The 22881-nt window shown below is 44.7% G+C and overlaps 1 protein-coding gene across 3 annotated transcripts in view; it reads right to left on the reverse strand.

Annotated features, from left to right (window-relative positions):
- Positions 1-1446: 1446 nt before the first annotated feature.
- The window catches only part of LOC147458620 (cysteine protease ATG4B-like), a 51035-nt gene continuing 29600 nt past the window's right edge, over positions 1447-22881 (reverse strand). For 2 of the 3 annotated variants that reach the window (XM_086510086.1, XM_086510084.1), the window contains 3 exons: positions 2267-2322; positions 2127-2197; positions 1447-2047 (listed from right to left, as the gene is read on the reverse strand). In XM_086510086.1, the coding sequence (XP_086366212.1) occupies positions 1896-2047; positions 2127-2197; positions 2267-2322 (279 nt within the window). In that variant the 3' untranslated portion in view covers positions 1447-1895. The remainder of the gene's footprint in view (positions 2048-2126; positions 2198-2266; positions 2323-22881) is intronic. The other variant, XM_086510085.1, reaches the window with a different exon arrangement.

A 22881-nucleotide genomic window follows, 5' to 3' on the forward strand; every position in this document is an offset into this window, starting at 1 on the left:
AGTCTCTAAGCATTCTCTTGCTATATCTCATGTAAATGGTGGACATTCTGTTTTGTGTGTGCTAAAGCAAATACAATCAATAATCTCTATAGCCACAATGCTCTATATTCAACAAAAGACCCTTTTCTACCCCAAAAGTGTTGTGAACCCTATGGGAAATTGCTTGGTGCTTCTCCATTGATTTGTTAAGATAAGATGGTTTCTACAAGCACACTTAGCATCACTAAATAAACTCAATAGCATATTAAGCATCGCTTGCCTAGGATTATCTACAAATAGTCTTAGCATCTTAATCCATTCTACAGCCTATTTTCATTTACATATTAAGCTTTGTGGCTGAGGTATTTCATACTGAAATTCACAAGCACCAATGATGTGCGGGTCTTGTGTATACTCTCGACATATTTTAAACTTTCAATCCCTCAAATTGAATGTGATAGAACTGCAAGAATCTTTTATTTTACTATTTGTTTGGGGTAATAATTGTGTCGCTTTTCTTTATCCTTGGACAGCTCCGCCAAGGGTGGCTTGGAAATAAGCAAGCTAAGTACAAGTTTAGCGATTTTGGCCCTTAGAAAGTCCTCTCAACTTAATAGTGGCCCATTTAAAATCTTTTGAAGCGGTGGTGTTTTGAAGAACAAATATTCTCTTTTGCTTTTCAAAAAAGGTCATGAGTGAACCAACACCTCTTGACTTTTGGCTGCATTTCTGTGGGTTTACAGCCACCCAGGCATGTGTGGTGCTCAAACATATAGGCAAACTTAAACCCCTCTTCTGAAGATTTGAAGGTGCTGCTTTTTATGTCTAAAACTTTTAATAAATCCCGAAGTGATCTTTTTCTTTTGAGCTGAAGATAATGCAGCGATATGTGCAAGCAAGAGCCTACCCCTTCACATTCCTTGTCCCAATTCTCCCTGTTCATTTCTTATTCAAATGCTTTTCTCCTGCAGAGGCTTATGCCTTCCTCTGCCCTGCTCCGAGGAATTTCTTTAGGTAAATGGTTTCTATGTGAGCTTGATCCACAGGAATATTCCCATGTTTTTTAGGCTCAACCACCACTTCATATAAGCTTTAGGTCCAAGGGAGAAACCCACTTCAGGTACTTGATACTCAAGTGGCTTAGTTATTCAACATTGTACTAACAGAGCCTCTTCGCTTAGACCACGTATTTGTACCTATAGCAAACCAGCTTGGTCCATCAAGGTGCCCATTCTTATCGGCACTTCAATCATTGGGTTTTTTTACCTTCTTCATCAAGTTACCTACATGTTTGATTGACAATTCCCTTTTATCAGCAAATGAAGAGTAGATACAAAACTCTGATAAGACCATTGATAACAGTCGTCCCAATCTTCTGACAATCCCTGTACTCAATCTTGGTCATGGCCCCATATCCCTAATCTCAGCTTGAGTGCGGGTCACATGTGCTATTGCTGGAATGTACCATAACCCCAAAGCATGCAGCTTCCTCAGACATCATTACACTTAACTCAAGAAATTCTGTCAGCTGGTATATAGCGTACATATGTATCTTTGGAGTTGAAGATCCACAATTCCTCTCAATTTTCAAAGAGCTCATGTTGCTTACATAATGGAACATGCCAATCCTCTACCAGTCCCCATACTCTGAAGTAGTCTCAGTTAGGGTTGGTAATCTCCCCATGCGCGTGTGTTGCATGTGCTAACTGCTGTAAGGTATTACAAACCATAAGCATGCACCTTCCTCAAAAAATCGTCATTGCACTTAACAGAAGAAAAGTCGCCAGCTGGTAGATAGTGTACATATCTTCAAATTCACATACAAAGGAAGACACTGTCACAAGAGAAGGATAGTGTATACATCTTCTGATATCAGAAAAAGAGGATCGTATCAAGGGCATTATCAATCACTCACATCATAACATCTGCCATCCTTCCTCTGAGCACATAATATGACTATCGTGTACCAAAGACTTGCCTTTGTTGCTTTGTGAAATGGTAAACATCGGAGCCCCGTCTCCCTTTCTTTCCAATTCCAGAGCTCTCTCACACAGGTCCCTGAAATCTTCTGCAATATTTCAAAAAAACAAATCACAATTCCACGATTTATATGCTGACCTGAGCTAAGCTTAATCTTATATGCTGACCTTGGTTCCGACAATAAAAGCCGAGTGCGAGAGATGGATCAAGAGCACCCAATGGCATTCGCTTCACATTCCTACGAAGGTGGTACATCCATCAAGAAACCATAATTAGCTTATTAGATAAAGAGCATACAAATACCAACCTGCAATGGTATGTGCTTCTATCAGCCTTTGGATTATCTGGTGATACTAGACAGACCTGTGGCAAAGAGAAAAGTAAAATTGAAGCTGAACAAACAAGATCATTGGAAGAGAAGTGACCAAAAAAGATGAGCCACTAGCACATCGTATCAGTAACAAATTCATTTTCCACTGATAAGATATTGTACAAAAGCCATGTTTCGCATAGACTATATGGAATTTTCTGCTGCACTATACGCTCACAAGATTAAAAAGGAAATTATGCACAAAAAACAATCAAGTGACGCATAAATCTATGAAGAAAGAAGATGATACATAGAATATTCTACTTAAAATTAACCGCTACTCCGATGGAAATACGCAAAAGATTGGCATTATGAATTGAGCTTTATAATTTTGGCAAGATAAATTAGACACATGAAAGGGAATGATCTTTAGTTTTTACCAAAACTCAATTTTACTCTCCTTCACACCAAGAACAAAAGATAGAGCAAAGACTGGGTCCTTAAACTTACAAACACTTATAACCAGAAATACATAGGACAAAAGTTCAATCACTTAATATGTAAAACAAGCTATCACCTAAAATGACAATCTACAATGTAAGGGCTTCAACTGAAACATCAGACGACAAATTTAAACACAATCTTCAAAACTTAGACAATATACAACCTTTACTTCACTGTTTATCAGTGAAAGGTCGTCACTTTATCACATATAGCTTGGACATTAGCTATATTATCCCCAATCACTGTTAAAGGTGGCAGCGGAAGATAGACAGCTATGGCTGAAAACAGCAGCAACAGGTGCACCACCTCTTTTATCCAATGGCAGACACTTTTCAGCGACATCCGAATGTGAATCTCCGAGAGAAACCACGTCGCCGAGATCTCCTGGATCTGCAAAGACACTGCAGGTGGAGAGTCATCTAGGGCAGGAGAGAGAAATGCTGTGAGAGAGAGAGAGAGAGAGAGAGAGAGAGAGAGAGAGAGTTTTAACGTCGTAGGAAACTATCCCAAGAGACCTTAAAGATCTAGCCGATGAGGGGAGAGAGAGATTCCATTATCGTCCTCGGAGGTCAAATATGACCTATGGGACCAAGAAAACGTGTACAATAGAGGCTCCTCTATTTAAGAGGGTACAACGTCTGCAATGGCACATATAGATGTGGTGGGGAGAGGGGCTAGGGGGGTGATACAACAAAATTGCAACAAATGTTGCTTATGGGGTAGGGGTGGCTAAGGGGGGAGGAGGGGGATGCCGGGTGGAATTCTGTGTTCGAAACTCCTCGATGATGGCTCTACCACCACAATAGACAGCATACTTCCCTGCGGCCCGTGCATCTCGTACCTTCTGCAGCTCTTGCTTCTTTATCTTGAGTTGGGAGGGGGTTAGAGCCTCGCTAATCCATATGGTTGGGCCCTTGAGAAGATGCGTTTGCTTTAAGAGTGCCATGCGGTCCTCTTTGGTCTTGAAAACAAGGCTCCCTTGGTTGGTGCGGGGATCCCGATCGACGAATTCGATGGTGGGAATGTCAAACTTGATTGGTTGGATAGCCTTGTTGAGCTTGGTAAGTAGGAAAATTGTCATTCTCCTTCTACTAGGAGACGAGCAAGCCACCAATGCGTACGCTCAACGCAAGGCCTTCTCAACGACGACGCTCTTGTAGGCACTCCTCCACTTTGAAGGGGATGGTGGCAGCATTTACTTGGATTTGGGTGGCTAATGAAGCCACATTCTGGTGCTCTACTTCTTGGGCCTTTGCTAGGATGTGGTCAATGTCCGCTAGCTTTTGAGATTCAAGCGATTGAAGATGCGCTTCGAAGGCAGCAAGACGCGTTTTGAGTTCCTCAATCTGGTTCTTCAACTCCTTGACTTGGGCTTGGAGGCGGTCGAGCGGGTCCACCCTGTTAAGTATGGAGCCTGATTTACCCTTGTAATTTTCTGTGGTAAAAGCGCACATTTGTAAGGCCCCCATTATGAGGAGAAGCCATCGTGCGTGAAGGAAAATCACTCACCGAAAACCAAAATTTTCACGGACAAGAATTAGGGGCAACTTTAGAGGCTCCGCCCCCGAGACTTTTTTTTTTCCGCCGGAATATTATGGCCGGACGGCGGCCGAAAAGTGGTCGGAAAACAACCGGTCGTTTGGCCGGTGGCTGGTAGTCAATGGCCGATGGCCGGTGGTCGGAAGTCAATGGCCAATGGTCGGTGGTCGGAAGTCAAAAGCGGACTTGTCTTCTCAAGGGTGGCCACACATGGACGGATTGGAGGGTCCGATTTGGACTTATTCGCACAAGGGCGGCTACACATGGCTGCCTCTCATAAGAGAGGGCAGCCCTTTTGGCCTATAAAAGGAGGCCATTTCTACACACATTTCATAGTGTGAAGTTGATGCAACAAGGTGAGTGTGAGGTGGTGAGAGTGAAGCAAGGCGGCAGCTCTATCAAGGGTTTAATCCCTTTGTAAACTACTTCTTCTTTTGAAATGCTAAAGCCATTGAGTGGCTGCTTTCCCGTGGACGTAGCCCACATTGGGTGAACCACGTATATCGTGTGTACTCTCTCTCTCTCTCTACTCTATAATCTCTTGTGTGTGAAATCTATCTCTCTCCATTAAGTAATCTACTCAAAAATCTATTTAGCTACGTCTTATTTCCTAACAACTAGTATCAGAGCAAGCTTTGCTCGTAGCTAAATTATCTCAAGGAAAGGATTCCTTGAATTGAGTGGGAGTTATGGCGGAGGAAGAGAAGCTCAAGATTGAGAAGTTCAACGGCAAAAACTACCAACATTGGAAGATGCAGATTGAAGACTATCTCTACCAGAAGGACCTCTATTTGCCACTAGGCGGTCTTGCGAAGAAGACCGCAACAATGGCAGATGAAGCATGGATTGTCCTTGATCGAAAGGCACTGGGAACAATCCGGTTAAGCTTGGCGTCAACGGTGGCCTTCAATGTTTCGGAGATGAAGACCATGGAGGACTTGATGAAGTCACTTGACGACTTCTACGAGAAACCATCGGCATTCAATAAGGTATTTCGTATGAAGCGCTTGTTCAATCTAAAGATGGCAGAGAATGGTTCAGTTGCAGAACACCTAAATGACTTTAAAACAAACATAAGTCAACTTCGATCGGTGAAAATCAATTTCGATGACGAAGTGCGAGCTCTCCTTATAAGATCATCTCTACCGGATAGTTGGGACAGCCTTGTGATGGCTGTAAGTAATTCTATCTCTGGTACAAATACTCTTAAGTTTGATGATGTTATGGGTGTTCTCCTAAGCGAGGAAATGCGAAGGAGAAGCACAGGAGAATCATCAAGTGCTGCACTATCAGTGGAAACAAGAGGAAGGCCTAAGGAGAGGTTCAAAAACCAAAAGGGTCGTGATCGCTCAAGGCAGAGCAAGTCACGCACAAAGTCAGTTCTTGAATGTTGGAACTACGGAAAGAAGGGTCACGTCAAGAAGGATTGCTGGTCCAAGAAGAAGAAGGAGACAGAGTCTCAAGACAACAAGCCAACATCGGAGGCCAATGTGGCAGGTAAAGTAGAGCAAAATGCTCTAATTCTCTCATTAGACAATGTGTCTAATTCCTGGATAGTAGATTCCGGGGCTTCATTCCATGTAACACCACACAAGCAACATTTCCAAGACTACACCAAAGGTAATTTTGGGTATGTATACTTGGGAGATGATGAAGCTTGTGAGATTGTCGGCAAAGGTACAGTTTCTGTCAAAACTGCTAACGGAAATGAATGGAAGCTTAAAGATGTTAGGCATGTTCCTTCTCTTCGCAAAAATTTGATCTCTACAGGACAATTGGACGATGAAGGTCACAACATTGCATTCGGAAACAAACGGTGGAAGATCTCAAAGGGATCTTTGGTGGTTGCCAAGGGAGAAACAGTCGATACACTTTACTTGTGTACTGTTAGCACGCAACCTTCAGCTTGTGCAGCAACTACAGAAGTTGACAGTGCGGTGTGGCACTACCGACTTGGGCATATGAGTGCAAAAGGAATGCAAATTCTTCAAACAAAGAAGCTTCTACCAGGTTTGAAAGAAGTGGACTTAGAGTTCTGTGAAGATTGTGTTTATGGTAAACAAAAAAGGGTAAAATTTCAAAAATCAGGAAATGAAAGAAAAAATAAAAAACTTGAGTTGGTTCATTCTGATGTTTGGGGTCTTGCAAGTACACCATCACTTGGTGGCTCATTGTACTATGTAACATTCATAGACGATGCGACTAGAAAAACATAGGTTTATGTCATGAAGAATAAATCCGATGTATTTTCCATATTTCAAAGGTGGAGAGCCTTTGTGGAGAATGAAACAGGTACCAAGGTTAAATGCCTCAGATCCGACAATGGAGGTGAATATTGCAGCCAAGCTTTTGAAAGCTTTTGTGCTAGCAATGGCATTCGGAGACAAAGGACAACCCCAAGGACACCTCAACAAAATGGGATTTCGGAAAGGATGAACAGGACAATCATGGAGCGAGCACGAAGCATGCGGCTACATGCAGGCCTACCGCTTGAGCTTTGGGCGGAAGCTGTAAGTACGTCTGTGTACTTAATCAACCGGTCACCCTCAACGGCATTGGATGGGGAAGTTCCAGAAGAGGCATGGACAGGTAAACCGGTGAATTATGCATTTCTGAAAGTGTTTGGGTGTGAGGCTTTCACGCACATAGATAGAAGCCTAAGATCAAAGCTAGATGCAAAGTCCAAAAAGTGTTTCTTCATTGGCTATGGAGAAGGTGACTTTGGGTATCGCCTATGGAATCCTGAAGATGGTAAAAACTTAAGGAGTAGGGATGTAATTTTTAACGAACAAAATATGTACAAAGATTACTTGGAAAGAAAACAAACAAAAGAAACAGGTGATGAGTACATGGAGCTTGAGGACGGTGAAGACTCAAGGACTGCAAACGGTGACAATGTGCAACAACGTCAACCAAATGAGGAGCCTCAACCTATTCCCCGAAGATCTACAAGAGCAAGTAGACCTCCAGCAAGGTTTGTTCCTTCCTTCAACCATCTCTTGATCTCAGATTCTGGAGAGCCGGAATCATACAAAGAAGCTATGCAACATGAATCCAAAGAAGAATGGACGAAGAGCATGCAAGTAGAGATGGACTCACTACATCGCAACCAAACATGGGAGTTGGTTGAGTTGCCTAAAGGTAAGCGGGCACTTCAAAACAAATGGGTGTACAAGCTGAAGGAAGAAGAAGGCGGGAAGAAAAGATACAAGTCTAGGCTTGTGGTAAAAGGGTTTTCTTAAAAGAAAGGTATTGACTTCAATGAAATATTTTCTCCTATTGTAAAAATGAACTCAATTAGGCTTGTCTTAAGCCTTGTGGCTGCTCATGATTTAAATCTCGAGCAAATGGATGTAAATACGGCATTCCCTCACGGTGACTTAGAGGAGGAAATCTACATGCTTCAACCAAAGGGGTATGAAGTAAAAGGTAAGGAGAAAATGGTTTGCAGATTAAAGAAGAGTTTGTATGGTTTAAAGCAAGCATAAAGACAATGGTACTTGAAGTTTGATCGATGGATACTGGATCATGGATTCACAAGATGCAACTCGGATCACTGCGTCTACACGAAGAATTTGGGAGATGGGAAGTTCATCATCCTAATGTTGTATGTTGATGACATGCTGATTGCAAGTGCTAACATGTAGGACATCAAAGACCTAAAAGAGGAGCTGTCTAAATCTTTTCAATGAAAGATTTAGGTGCTGCAAAGAGGATACTTGGTATGAAAATATCAAGGGACAGGACGAAGAAGACAATAAAGCTATCTCAAGAAGATTACATCAAGAAGATTACATCAAGAAGATACTAGAAAAGGTTTGCAATGCAAAATGCAAAACTAGTTTCTACACCTTTGGCTGGTCATTTTAAACTAACGAAGGATATGTGTCCAAAGACACAAGACGAGCTAGCCTATATGTCTAAAGTTCCATATGCTGCAGCGGTAGGTTCTCTAATGTATGCTATGGTCTGGACAAGGCCAAACATTGCACATGCAGTGGGAGTTGTGAGTAGGTTCATGGACAACCCAGGTAAAGAGCATTGGCAAGCTTTGAAGTGGATACTTAGGTATCTAAAAGGGACAACAGCAAATGCTTTGTATTTTGGAGAAACTGATATTTTTCTAGAAGGGTATGCTGATGCAGATATGGCAGGTGACAAAGATACTCGAAGGAGCACTACTGGCTATGTGTTCATGGTTGGAGGCACAGCAGTAAGCTGGGCTTCAAAGCTGCAGAAAGTGGTTTCACTTTCTACCACGGAAGCAGAGTATGTAGCAATGACGGAGGCAAGCAAAGAAATTCTGTGGCTTCACAGATTCTTAGAAGAGCTTGGATTCAAACAAGACAATTGTGTCTTGTACAGTGATAGCCAAAGCGCTATCCATCTTGCGAAGAACTCAGTCTTTCATTCAAGGACAAAGCACATTGAGGTGAGATATCACTTTATACGCACTCTTTTGAAAGAGGGACAGCTAAAGCTAGGAAAGGTGCATACAAGTGAAAATCCTGCAGACATGTTTACATAGGTGGTCAACAAGGAGAAGTTGAGCTTTTGCTCACCTTCAATTGGCATTCAAGGATAAAAAGCCAGAATAGAAAGCAGTCACCGGTTTGGTTTGGAGATCAGTCTCCAAGTGGAGATTGTTAAGTATGGAGCTTGATTTACCCTTGTAATTTTCTGTGGTAAAAGCGCACATTTGTAAGGCCCCCATTATGAGGAGAAGCCATCGTGCGTGAAGGAAAATCACTCACCGGAAACCAAAATTTTCACGGACAAGAATCAGGGGCAACTTTAGAGGCCTCGGGGGCAGAGCTTCCCGAGACCTTTTTTTTTTTCGCCGGAATATTCTGGCCGGACGGCGGCCGAAAAGTGGTCGGAAAACAACCGGTCGGTTGGCCGGTGGCAGGTAGTCAATGGCCGATGGCCGATGGTCGGAAGTCAATGGCTGATGTCCGGTGGCCGAATTCAAAAGCGGACTTGTCTTCTCAAGGGCGGCCACACATGGGTGGATTGGAGGGTCCGATTTGGACTTATTCGCACAAGGGCGGCTACACATGGCTTCCTCTCATAAGAGAGGGCAACCCTTTTGGCCTATAAAAGGAGGCCATTTCTACACACATTTCATAGTGTGAAGTTGATGCAACCAGGTGAGTGTGAGGTGGTGAGAGTGAAGCAAGGCGGGAGCTCTATCAAGGGTTTAATCCCTTTGTAAACTACTTCTTCTTTTGAAGTGCTAAAGCCATTGAGTGGCTGCTTTCCCGTGGACGTAGCCCACATTGGGTGAACCACGTATATCGTGTGTACTCTCTCTCTCTCTCTACTCTATAATCTCTTGTGTGTGAAATCTCTCTCTCTCCATTAAGTAATCTACTCAAAAATCTATTTAGCTACGTCTTATTTCCTAACACACCCTGGGGTAACTATCACAAGACGGGCACCATGTGCCAATAGAAAAGAACAGACTGAATAGACTTTTAGCACTTCAATAACAACTGAACTCAAAGAGCGAGACGACACGCGACATGGAGTGACAGAATTCCACCCCAGAGAGTACTAGCCCCAAACCTTGGCGCCCCTTTCGGTATTTCTTTATATTGCATTAACTCAGTACAAGCCGGTACTCCAAACTCTGCACCTTCTCCAGGAAGCATGCCAGAGAATGAGCCCTAGCCTCATATTTAAAGGCCCTTGGCCTAAAAAGCAATTACAATGAAAAGCCTTCAAACTCAACAGAATCTGGTCCAAAAAGCAATGCTCAAAAGCTGGAATTCCGTACAACTGCCACGTCAGCAGTCAGCGCAAAACGCGGAAATCGTACAGCATGCCACATCATCAATCAACGTGATTTTCAAAAATCTGCCACATCATCAGTCAGCTTCACAATTTTTTGTGTGAGTGTGAGTCCTGCTTGATTTTAATTCTTTATGTCACTTGGGGCCCCATCGGACGGGGTCCCCATAAGTTGGTAGGAATTCTTCTTCTTCTGCTACTTGCTCTTCTTAGGGTTTAGGCCCCTCGGCCGGCATGTGTAAGTTGGCTCCATTCTTTAGGCTTTGACACGTCAGCAATTTGTTACATCTCCCCTTCTCGAAAGAGAGTAATCATCCGCGATTACAACATATCTACAAAACAACTCAAGTTAGCTTGAAAATTTCCGAGGGTCATTCCGAGGGACAATCAATTTGGATCCAGATTGGAACTCTTGATATTCCGGCGTAGTAAAATTAGCCATCACACCCAGACCGTATTGATCTTCCACGGGTGTCTTGATGCACTAAAATTACATACCCAAGCAATCTCATCCAATTAGGAATATTCAGTAGTTGACGCATCACAATGCAACACAAATGCTCACATATGCATGTTACAAGACATAGAAACATAAAGTCGCCGATGAACACTCCTCCCGCATAACCTAACAAGGTCCAAGCCAACGGGAGATATTCAACGACTCCCTCATCACTCCTCCCGCATAACCTAAAAAGGTCCGGGCTAGGAGATATAGAGGCCTTTTACAACCAAACGCCCCCCAGACCGCAGCCTGCGTCATTTGGAGGTGCTGAGAGTAACCACTGCTCGGACTTCCTAATACTCCTCCCGCATAACCATCCAGGTCCGGGCCGGGAGTCACAACAACAATTATTTTACAAGCATACAACCAAACGCTCCCCAAGCTTCGGCCTGCGTCGTTCAGAGGTTTTCTAACATACAACGAAACGCTCCCCAGGCATCGGCTTGCATCGTTCCAAGGTTCAAACAATACCAAAACAGTATTTCTCACTTCTCCACCCTGGAGTAAAATCACCAATCAATGAAACCAGTATTAAAACCAGAGTCAAACATTTCAAATAGGCACCAAGACAGATTCAAAACAGATACCATCCATTTCAAACATATTCCAAACAGGATCACCAAACAAGTTCAAACAAAACTCAAACTTAAAAAGCAATCTTGACATAAGCCGAGCTCGAAAAGTCGACTAAATTTCTATCCTAAAACCTGCATCAAAAAATTAGGGTTAGGTTCATTCCGTAGGGTCGTAGTCGAGCACAGCATGGTCCATCAGCTCTTGGACAAACAATGTTTCTTTGGCGGCGATGGTAGTCCCAAGGTAGCAATCGCACACGACCTCCAAGGTCATCTGCTCGTGAAGAGACATCTACTGAGAGATATCGAGAAATTTCAAGTTACAATCTGCTAGGGTTTCCATGGCAAGCATTTCAGGATACCCCACTCTGACAGAAGTTGCACTCCGAAGAAAGATGTCAGAAACCATATAACTTCGGGCAAAAAATTTTCTTGAAAGCTTGCCAAGTCCTTGGAAGTGTGCGGCTTGGTAGCTATAGACATCTGCATGGTACTGTCTCTGAGAAAGACAGCAGCTCGAAACAAATCTTGGATCCTTCTCTTGCAAGTGATCTTAATGGCTTATGCCCTATAAGACATGAGCGGTGAAGACGAGAGCGCCAGATGCACGATGAAGTAAGGGTGGGAAGTGGCTAATAAGTTCGGGGTCGGAGGGCGAAGATACCTCAAATAAAATTCCAATAGCTCTGTCTGCTCTTTTGTAGGACCGGTATGCTTTCAAAAAAGCACACACTTGATGCTCTGATACCACTGTCACAAGACGGGCACCACGTGCCAATAGAAAAGAACAGACTGAACAGACTTTTAGCACTTCAATAACAACTGAACTTTTAGCCAGCGTGATTTTCGAAAATTTGCCACGTCATCAGCCAGCTTCGCAATTTCTTGTGTGTGTGAGTCCTGCTTTATTTTAATTCTTTATGTGACTTGGGGTCCCATCGGACATGGTCCCCATAAGTTGGTAGAACTTCTTCTTCTTCTACTACTTGTTCTTCTTAGGGTTTAGGCCCCTCGGCCGGCATCTGTAAGTTGGCTCCATTCTTTAGCCTTTTACACGTGAGCAGTTTGTTACAGTAACCACGAATGATCGAGTCTTTCTCGATGTTGAGGGTGCACCAGTAGTGTTCTTGACATCATTGGTTTTGGCCATCGTTGCTTTGACCCTATATAGGGTTTTCTTGGGTGGGAACTTCTGTCAACAGAGACTGTTCGTGGGGATACTGTCAACAGAGGCCGTCACAGAGGTGAGAGGAACATTGAGCTCGAGAATCGATTTGCAGGAGCGATTGGGTTGTTGTTGTTGCGTGAGTCAATAGAGGCCGGTAACATTGGGCTCAGGATTGGATTTGCAGAGGCTGCTACACGAGTGGATTTTGTAGAGTGCTGTTGCCGGGGGCTGGGGGGTTGCTGGGCGCAAAGTGCTGCTATCAAGCATACAGAACGGGGGGTTGCCTCAACGAAGTGGGCGAAGCAATGGAACAGCCATGGGAGGCTAGGTGCTGCCCTCGCACCCAGCGGGGCTGCAGGTAATTGTTAGGGTTCAACAAGAAAGAGGAGCAGACGACTGTTAGGGTTCGGAGAGAGAGAGAGAGAGAGAGAGAGAGAGAGAGAGAGAGAGAGAGAGAGAGATGAAATGAAATGAAATACCAAACCCCCCTCCAAGGGCCCCCTCTCTATCACGATAGAGGTATTTGCTTTAAATTGCACAAATGCTGATACAATGGTCCTAGGTGTTGAGATGCTCATGGGATCTTGTGGTAGAAGCTTGGATTTGTGAAGCTAAGGGCTGAAAACTGAAAAAGTTGGGGATGATCTGGTACTTAGGCTGAAAACTGAAAATGCTCGGGCATCTCGTACTTGGGGTTAAAAACACTAAAGATGCTTGTGTTGGGTACTTGTACTACGAGTACTGACTTATGCTTCAGAAGTGACCCCTAGGGTCACTTATCTATCTATGGAATTAAAGTTGGGTCAAGCAATGCCAATAAAAACCCACGATTTCTTAAAACCCCACTTATTGATGAGTTAATAAACTCACTTATAAGAGGTGCTTCACATGCAAATAATACCTAGGTCGGGTACTTATGAAATTGTATGGCCAGTGCCTACACCTAGCAGACATTGATATGCTCACGTGCAATCAGAGGGTATGCGACTACACTAAAGTGCCTGGACATGCACAACCTGCGTACAGGCTCACAAGGGTGCCATAACACTTCCTAAGCTTTCCTAAACCCTCGAAATAGGAGTTAGCTTGTCCACATGCACATAGGGTTAGATGTGCACGTGACCCCTACGTCACGCGTCTCTTGTAGAGAGTAAGGGGGCTAGTAAAGTGTATATACCTAGATGAATCCAGGATAAGCCCAGATTCACCCTTGAAGGAAAGTGCAAGGTATAGACCCATGGTAGTCACCCACGAGACAATATAACCATCAGCTCCATCATGCATAGTATTGACTAAATACCACGACATCCCCACTAACGTCGTCAGTGCCCAATAGTGGGTGTAGAACTAGGTACTAACATATGCTCCCCAACACAACACACACCACACGCACACACACATGAGCATACATCAACACAAAATTCAGCGTGCTGAGTTTCTGTCATGACTCCGGAGATCAAGGGCATACTCAGCCATAATGAAGCCTAGCACTAAAAGAAGCATTAAATCAGAAAAACTAGCACAAAAAGGAGGTAGGTAGTTGATAGGGCATACGCACCACAAAAGATAGAAAGAATTAGCACAATATCAACTGGTCGTAACTCGGACGAAAACTTCACAATGTGAAATCTGCATGTCCGCAATACGACTAAAAAATATACCTAGATGAATCCAGGATAAGCCCAGATTCACCCTTGAAGGAAAGTGCAAGGTATAGACCCATGGTAGTCACCCACAAGACAATATAACCATTAGCTCCATCATGCATAGTATTGACTAAATACCACGACATCCCCACTAACGTCGTCAGTGCCCAATAGTGGGTGTAGAACTAGTGGGTGACACATAGCCTTTGTAACCACAGGTTGAACATGAAACCAAACCTCTTCTCTGACATGCAAAATATCATCAGTCAACTGATCTCTAGTAAACAAATGCTCAAAATAATATGAAGCTATGTCAAGGACCTCGTCAAGTTCTTTGTGCAACCTGTCTACAGAACCTCATTAGGCCCTAATAGAAGTCCCCCTTGGCACACTCCCGGAAATGTGCAAAGAAATCCTTATTCATCCTATCCACTTCGGAATCCACGTCAATACCGAAGCATGATAGGCAAATTCGAACTTCTCAATTTGAATGTGACTAAGAGTCTCTCTGGTGTCAACCTCGCGCCAACCCAAAAACTCATCTCCTAGAAACTTCTTGAGCTACCGACATATGCAAGACAAACGGTCTTGTAACTCACATTCCTTGCGAAACATGCCGCATCGCCTCCCTAGAGTTGTATGTCTGCAAGCCTAGGAAGACGCAGTGCACGTCCAAACATCCTGAATCGTCTCAGACAATGAAGTGTTTTATAACACCAAGTCAGGTATGCATGATCCACATCTAGAAATAGAGGAAGTCTCAAATCTCAAATGTGAAGAAACTAGGGCGTGCACTACAGCAAGCCAAATCGTACTGTCCCACCATGAGATGTTGCCCAGGCAAATATGTAAAATCTATTTGATCGCTCTAGCAAACGACCTTTGAAACCCCACAAAAATTGCAATGATTGCGGAGTACAAGTCAGATGGAATTTGCCAAGCATCTATACCAGAAACTACAAAAAAGAATTTGTCCCAAGCATCTCTCTCACATGGTGCTACAAATGGTAAAGAAGGAGACTGAACGGCTCGCCCGCTTGCCGGTCCTCAAAGGTCTCTAAGTTGTTGAAATCACTGCCAACAACCCACCAATCCACATTAGGCAATACATTCACAATCTGCTGCCAAAACTCGGCTCTCTCCTAAGCTGAAGTAGGGGCATAGATGCACATCACACCTATCAGAGATTCATCAATCTCTAGAGTAATCCACATCTCTACCACTTACCAGTGTACCATGGTCACATATACAATGGCACCAACGGGGTCCCAAAGAAATGCATACACCACTGCTATAATATTGTTGTACAATTGCAGTTTCCCAAAATGTATGGGAATCTCCAGGTAACAACTTGCCACATCTACTATAATTGTCCATACATAGCTTGTCTCCTACACAAGAAGTATATCCACATCTTGATCTACATGAAAGGGAAAATCTCTACGAAGCAACTTCTCTCTGGGACCACTGATGCTAGTGTGATGCAATCCTTCGACATTCCAAGTAGCAATATGCAAACCAATGTGACAGAACAATGGTGAACTCCAAACCTCAAAGGCATACACCCTGTCAACATCTATAAGGCTGAAAATCGAGGTCTAACACTCTTGTTGATCCCTGGCCGAAGTGGTGGAACAAGAGCCAATGGGAGGGCATCCTCATCATGTGGTAAAGGGCGGAGGATCTCTCCCAGAACAAAGGAGCGGGCAGCTATAAACCAAGAGCCAAACTAGTCTGAAGAGCAATGTAGTGTGCTAACATCTGCCGACTCCAACATACTCACATGGTGCACAAGATCAAGGTAGTATGTTCCACAAAAAGTACTAGCGGTAAGCAGTATCTGTTACAAGCTTGGACACTCCAAGCGAGAAATCAATAGCAACACGCGAACAGAATATACAAACTCATTGAACTTGACGAGAGAGAGAGAGAGAGAGAGAGAGAGAGAGTCAACACGACATGACGGAGTTCCGAGCCAAGACGCATTGGCCCCACAGACTGGCGCCCCTTCCGATATTTCTTTATTATCATGCTCGCAAAGTACAACTCCCAACGGTCCAACTCTCTCCGACACTCTGTGTCCAAATGCTCTTTGAGAAGTTGTCATGTGACACATCCAACCCTATGTGTCCGTGGACAAGCTACTTCGATAACAAGGGTTCCGTCAATCCAGTCAGTCTAGATTAGAAGTGATATGGCACTTTTGTGAGTCTGTTCGCAGACCGTGCATGACCAGCCACTTAGTATAGATGCATATCCTCTGGTTGCACATAGCATGATCATAAGCATTCCCATCAGAATCCATAAGAATCAGTCAGGGGAATTTTCCAGTGATTTTAGCCTATTTTCCCTATTTTTGTCATTTTTCACTTATTTATTAAGTGACTTTTGTTAGAAACTGAGCAGGGCAAATTGGGTAAGTTAATATATAATCAAACCCAAGTTAGCACTAAATGGCAGAAGAGGCATCAGGAGCCAAGCTCAACAGGCAACTTCCCAAGCAACACCCTTGTTGGACTTTCCTCCAAGCAAAGACATCATCGCCAAAGACCACCTTCCCTAGCGTTTTTCTCATCAGCATCAGCCTAGCGTATTCATCATGAGGATCATCGCCTAGCATCTCAGATACAGAGCATTTGCAGCAAATCTTTACCGCAAGAAGTCCCAGAACCTAGCGTTTCCAGATGGCAGCCCTAGTGTTTTGAACACCAGATCGCCCCCCCCCTTTCTGGCTGGCGTTTTTCAGCAATAAAGCAACATCGAACCAGCGTTTTCAACCATCTATAGCAGCGATTTTCAGCCCTTAAGAACCTCAGTTTTCAGCCCCAAAACCTGCAGATTTTCAGCGACAAAGAGCAGCAGAAGCAGCCCCAAAACCAGCGTTTTTGGATTGTAGCAGATTTCAGCCCATAGCGTTTTTGGACAGGAGATACCAGATTGCAGATTTCAGCCCTTAGGTCGGTCTCGTCGTCCCTGTCGTCATTGCCGACATAGCCTCGAATTGCATCATTCACATGCATCCACTTTGTACCAGTTTGTGCAATCAATAGTAGACCACTCTCGCCGACAAGAGTGGAGCCTTCGGAGGAGGGTTTTACAACGTCTCTGGTGTCGTATCTCTCTTCTCTCTCTATCTCTCAGTCTCATTCACTTGCATGCACAGTGTCCATTCACTTCGTTATGATCACAACACTCTCTCATTAAGAACGGAAGGCTCTCCCTTCCATAAGAACAAAAAGGAACCTTGAGCACACTATGGAGCACTCATCTTGAGCAAAGTGCAAGCATTCATTCCACTGCACCTAACATTGGTATCACAGCTTCGACAGTGTTCTGTATCACTCAAGGAAAGAACCACAAGAATCACAAGAATTTTTTTTGCTTGTTGTGGTCGCACGAACCCAAGTTCGCTTGGGCGTGTCGATTCCTAATCGTGTTTTTGAAGAGTGACAAGAATCCCAGGAAAGAACGGCTTGTCCAGCCTCCCCTTGTGTCTCTTTTCACTCATTGAGAGCGGACCGTGCACTTAGCGGCCGGCCAATTCACGTGAGGTGGGAAAAAGCAACCTTGGTGTGAGCGTAAGGCCGCCAAGGGGTGCGCCCGTGGAAAGGAGTAGAACTCGGGTGAAGAGAAGATCCTTCTCAAACACAGTTTGCAAGCGAAAGAAAACCACAAGAACCAAGACCCTCAAGAACCCAAGTTCCTCGTGAACTTAAGAACCCAAGACTTCAGTGGATGGTCATCACTCGAAACGGAATGGATACTTCGCTTGGAGGTGGTGAGCATGGGAGTGGCGAAGAAGAGTTTTCCTCACCAAGAGGTTTTTCCGACCCTTCCCCATCTACGCCAAAGATTGCACCAGATCCTATGGCAGCTTTCGACATGATGATGATGGACAGGAAGTTAGAACGTGAAGCAAGATGAGCAGAAAGAATGGCAGAATTTGATCGTGAATGCGCAGAAAGAAAAGCAGAAATGGATCGCGAGAACAAAGCAAGAAAAGCCATGAACCACTGACACATGAAAGAGATGTTGCGACTCTTTCTCAAGTGCAGGCACAGATGCAAGAGATTCAGGAGAAGGAGACTCTCTCAGTCTCTTCTTCTCCAAAACATGACACATGATTTGCATGATGATGATTTGAATGACAATGATAAGCATGATGAATTGGATGATAATGATGAGCATGATGATTTGGATGACACTGACAAGCATGATGATTTGCATAATCAAGATGTGATTTCTCACAAGCATGATGATTTGCATGATCAAGATGTGATTTCTCACAAGCATGATGAGTTGCATGAAGAAGACGTGATCGTTCACAAGGATGATGAGTTAGTGGATGCTTTTTCTAGCGAAGCTAATCTCATTGCAGATTCGATCAATCACACAGAATCGATCTTGGCTCTCGAGTCGAGGTCCAAAGAACCCACACAGGAAGATTCGACCATTCAGGAAGAACCGATCTTGGCTCTCGAGCCTAGGTCTCAAGAACCCTTACAGGAAGTATTATTTGTTCGCATAATTGATACGCACGCAGCGATCGAGTGTTTCATTCGTGATCGTTTCCTGTATTTTAGTCAGCGTCTTTATGTGATCCCTTTTCCTAGGCATGACATATTGTACGTTAGAGCACGTTTCCATCATGAATGAGCACGAATGTATGTGGATTGTTCATGAAAACCTGAAAAGTATGTATGTAAGGAAGTCACATTCCATGTCTCTTCCTTGGCACGACACAGTTGCAAAAAGAGCACATGAAAGTATGAGCATCAAGCATAGGCATTTCCATTGTGAATTGCCACAGTTGATTGATTTAGATCAGAAACCCAAGATTCGATCTCATTGTTTGCGTGTATGTGATGAACCGTTTGGCACTCCGTCTCTTTGTTCATCCACAATGCATGCACAGTCTTTTAGGAAGACAAGATTTTTTTCACTCACTTTACATGGAATGGGTATGTTCATGGTTTTGTGTTGGAAATGGTTTCAGGAATTTTCAGCCATGGAGATTCTTGAAGAAGAAAGAAGCAGGACTCTAGACAGAGATGAAGCATCGAAGGAGCCACAACAGACTTTGTGTCCCTTTCGGCACGGCCCAAAGAAGCAAGCTTTGCAGACATTTATGAAGTTCAAGTACCACACGACTCACACATCAGAGTGGGCCGGCGAAGAGTCCCTTCCAGGATTCCGAATGCTATTGGCGATCTCCCTCGACGCCATACAGTTCGGTACCGGTACCTCACTTTGAAAAGGAGGGGATGTCACGTAACACATCCAACCCTATGTGTCCGTGGACAAGCTACTTCGATAACAAGGGTTCCGTCAGTCCAGTCAATGTAGATTAGAAGTGATCCGGCACTTTTGTGAGTCTGTTCGCAAACCGTGCATGACCAGTCACTTAGTATAGATGCATATCCTCTGGTTGCACATAGCATGATCATAAGCATTCCCATCCGAATCAGTCAGGGGAATTTTCCAGTGATTTTAGCCTATTTTCCCTATTTTTGTCATTTTTCACTTATTTATTAAGTGACTTTTGTTAGAAACTGAGCAGGGCAAATTGGGTAAGTTAATATATAAGCAAACCCAAGTTAGCACTAAATGGCAGAAGAGGCATCAGGAGCCAAGCTCAACAGGCAACTTCCCAAGCAACACCCTTGTTGGACTTTCCTCCAAGCAAAGACATCATCGCCAAAGACCACCTTCCCTAGCGTTTTTCTCATCAGCATCAGCCTAGCGTATTCATCATGAGGATCATCGCCTAGCATCTCAGATACAGAGCATTTGCAGCAAATCTTTACCGCAAGAAGTCCCAGAACCTAGCGTTTCCAGATGGCAGCCCTAGTGTTTTGAACACCAGATCGCCCCCCCCCTTTCTGGCTGGCGTTTTTCAGCAGTAAAGCAACATCGAACCAGCGTTTTCAACCATCTATAGCAGCGATTTTCAGCCCTTAAGAACCTCAGTTTTCAGCCCCAAAACCTGCAGATTTTCAGCGACAAAGAGCAGCAGAAGCAGCCCCAAAACCAGCGTTTTTGGATTGTAGCAGATTTCAGCCCATAGCGTTTTTGGACAGGAGATACCAGATTGCAGATTTCAGCCCTTAGGTCGGTCTCGTCGTCCCTGTCGTCATTGCCGACATAGCCTCGAATTGCATCATTCACATGCATCCACTTTGTACCAGTTTGTGCAATCAATAGTAGACCACTCTCGCTGACGAGAGTGGGGCCTTCGGAGGAGGGTTTGACGTCGTCTCTGGTGTCGTATCTCTCTTCTCTCTCTATCTCTCAGTCTCATTCACTTGCACGCACAGTGTCCATTCACTTCGTTGTGATCACAGCACTCTCTCATTAAGAACGGAAGGCTCTCCCTTCCATAAGAACAAAAAGGAACCTTGAGCACACTATGGAGCACTCATCTTGAGCAAAGCGCAAACATTCATTCCACTGCACCTAACAAAGTGACCCCAAGTGCACTTATAAACAGGACAAGGGATGCCCAAAAGCACTTATCCTCAAAAGCTCTGGTCCTCAAAAGCCTTGCATAAAAACTGCACAATCTGCAAGCGCAAAGTTCAAAATCCGTATAGCCTGCCACACACTGCAATGCAATTTCTAGGGTTCCATACAGTAATGCCACACCAACAATCCATACGACACCTCCACGTTAGCAGTCAACGCGATTTGCAGAGATGCAGCCCAGAGTTCAACCTTTTGAGTTTATAGTGGTTAGTTTTTAAAACTCTAGCCCCTTAGTCCCCATCGGCCATCTTCTGGGTTCGGTTTCTCTTGTCCTCTCGGCCATTCCTTTCCAATTGCATACGCCACGTCATCACTTTGTGACCGTAGTTGTCCTCTATATGTAACAGATGTATGACTCCCATACTCTATGTAAGGCTGTCAGTAGTAATGCATACCTGCCTAAGTCCAGTCAGCTTGCGGAGTATGGCGAAGAAGTAAATCCATAACGGAAACCTCTATCCAAGTCTCCATGCCTGCAAAAGGTAGGGAGGAAGAGAGAATGGGACTCTGTCTGTTGCCGAGTAGAGCGGCGCCTTTTGCACATGCCGCAAAATGTAAGACTGGACCAGTAAAGGACCTCTGCCATCTGTCACAAATGTGATAGCGTGGCATTCCAGTGAAAGAGCATCTATTTAAAGCGTCCGGAAGGGGACATCTCTAAACTTGCAACGAATTTTTGGGGAGATCTAAAATTTTAGGAAACTAATTTTTGGTGCCAACTTTTTATATTTGATGCTTTTGGGCCTTGAGCCTTTAAATATGAGCCTCGGTGGCCCTCTCTAGCACTGTACAATGCACACACTGCAAAGGAGGTGCTCCCCGGCTCTTGTACTTTACGAATCATCAATAAACAAAGAAATACAGAAAAAACTTACTCATGAGGCTCGTTGCTGCCCTCGCCCATCTCCCCTGCGCACGCACTGCACCCCCCCTCTCTTGCCATCGCTCTCCTCCCCCAGCCTCCCTCGCGCTGCCCTGCCCAGCACGCTGCCTGCTGTCAACCCAGTGCGCAGCAAGCCCACAGCGCACCTGCCCCTGCCGCCGCGCCTCAAGCCCCCGCCCGCCCCAGCCTCGCGCTCCTGCTCACAGTCGCCCCCCTCATCCCACTTCCCCAGCCTCGTGTTCTCGCTCGCACTCGCATTCGCTCCCCCCATCCCACTTCTCAGCTCACACGCAGTTGTCTACTCGACTCTCTGGGAGTTTCGCGTCGCCTTCGCCCTTCTCGATTCAACAGCAGACACAGAATGGCGGCTTTTGCTCCACCTCATAGGGACTCTACAGACGTCCCCTCGCCTGACACCGCGGAGCCGACCCTTCGACTTGCTCTCTCGCCAAAAGAGCAAGCGAGCCTAATGGCCGAAGTGGAACGTTTGCAAGCCACTTCAGTTATCTGCAAGATCATAGGCACTCGACCCAATCGGGGCGAGGTTCGGGATCTACTTCAGACTCGCCTTCTCTCCGATGTGGGCGAGATCACCGATGTCCAGATCCTTGGGAGAGGGTACTACCAAATAGAGTTCGAGTCTTCAAAGATGACGGCCAAGGTGATTTAGATTAGCCCAGTCGACATCCGAGCAGCTCGAGCCTACTGCAAACGATGGCATCATGGTTTTGACCCCTCTACAGATGTGCTTGAGGAGGAGGTAGACTTGCCGATCTTGGTTTGTTTCCCAGGCCTGAGGTGAGAGTACCTCCCTCTGCTACCCAGGATTGGTTCCATGTTCGGGACAGTTCTGGAGTCTGCAACTTCTGTTGTGGCCAAGGCCGCAGGTTTACCTATTGTGCCGTTTCTTGTTCGAGACACACATTCCCTCCCCAAGGTGGTACTGCTGCCTCGGGTGAGTGGGGGATTGATCAAACAGAGTGTAGAGTATTCGGGTCTCCCGAACCAGTGTTTCATTTGCAGACAGATGGGCCATTTGCTACAACGCGCACTGCTTCCCAGCTATTGTTGGTGTAATCAAGGGCAATTACTCTTCTTTCAAGAGGAGGGTATGTCACAAATGAGATGGCATGGCATTCCAGTGGAAGGACTTGTTTAAGGTGCTCAAAAGTGGTTGAAACGAAGTCGGACAAATTTGTAACCCAAAATATGATGACATGACACTTGTATGGACACCCCAGAATTCGCCACGAATTTTTGGGAAAATCCCAAAAATTTAGGAAACTGTTTTTTTGGTGCTAGCTTTTTATATCTGATGCTTGGGCCTTTAAATATGAGCCTTGGGACCCACTCTGGCACTTTACAACGCGAAGACTGCAAAAGAGTGCTCCCCAACTATTGTACTTTGTAAATCATCAATAAAGAAAGAAATACCGAAAGGGGCGGCAGTCTTTGGGGCTAGTGCATTGACAAAGTC

This window comes from Adiantum capillus-veneris, chromosome 4 (genome assembly GCF_014529385.1).
Source record: "Adiantum capillus-veneris isolate H3 chromosome 4, ASM1452938v2, whole genome shotgun sequence".
In the NCBI taxonomy this organism is placed as follows: domain Eukaryota; kingdom Viridiplantae; phylum Streptophyta; class Polypodiopsida; order Polypodiales; family Pteridaceae; genus Adiantum; species Adiantum capillus-veneris.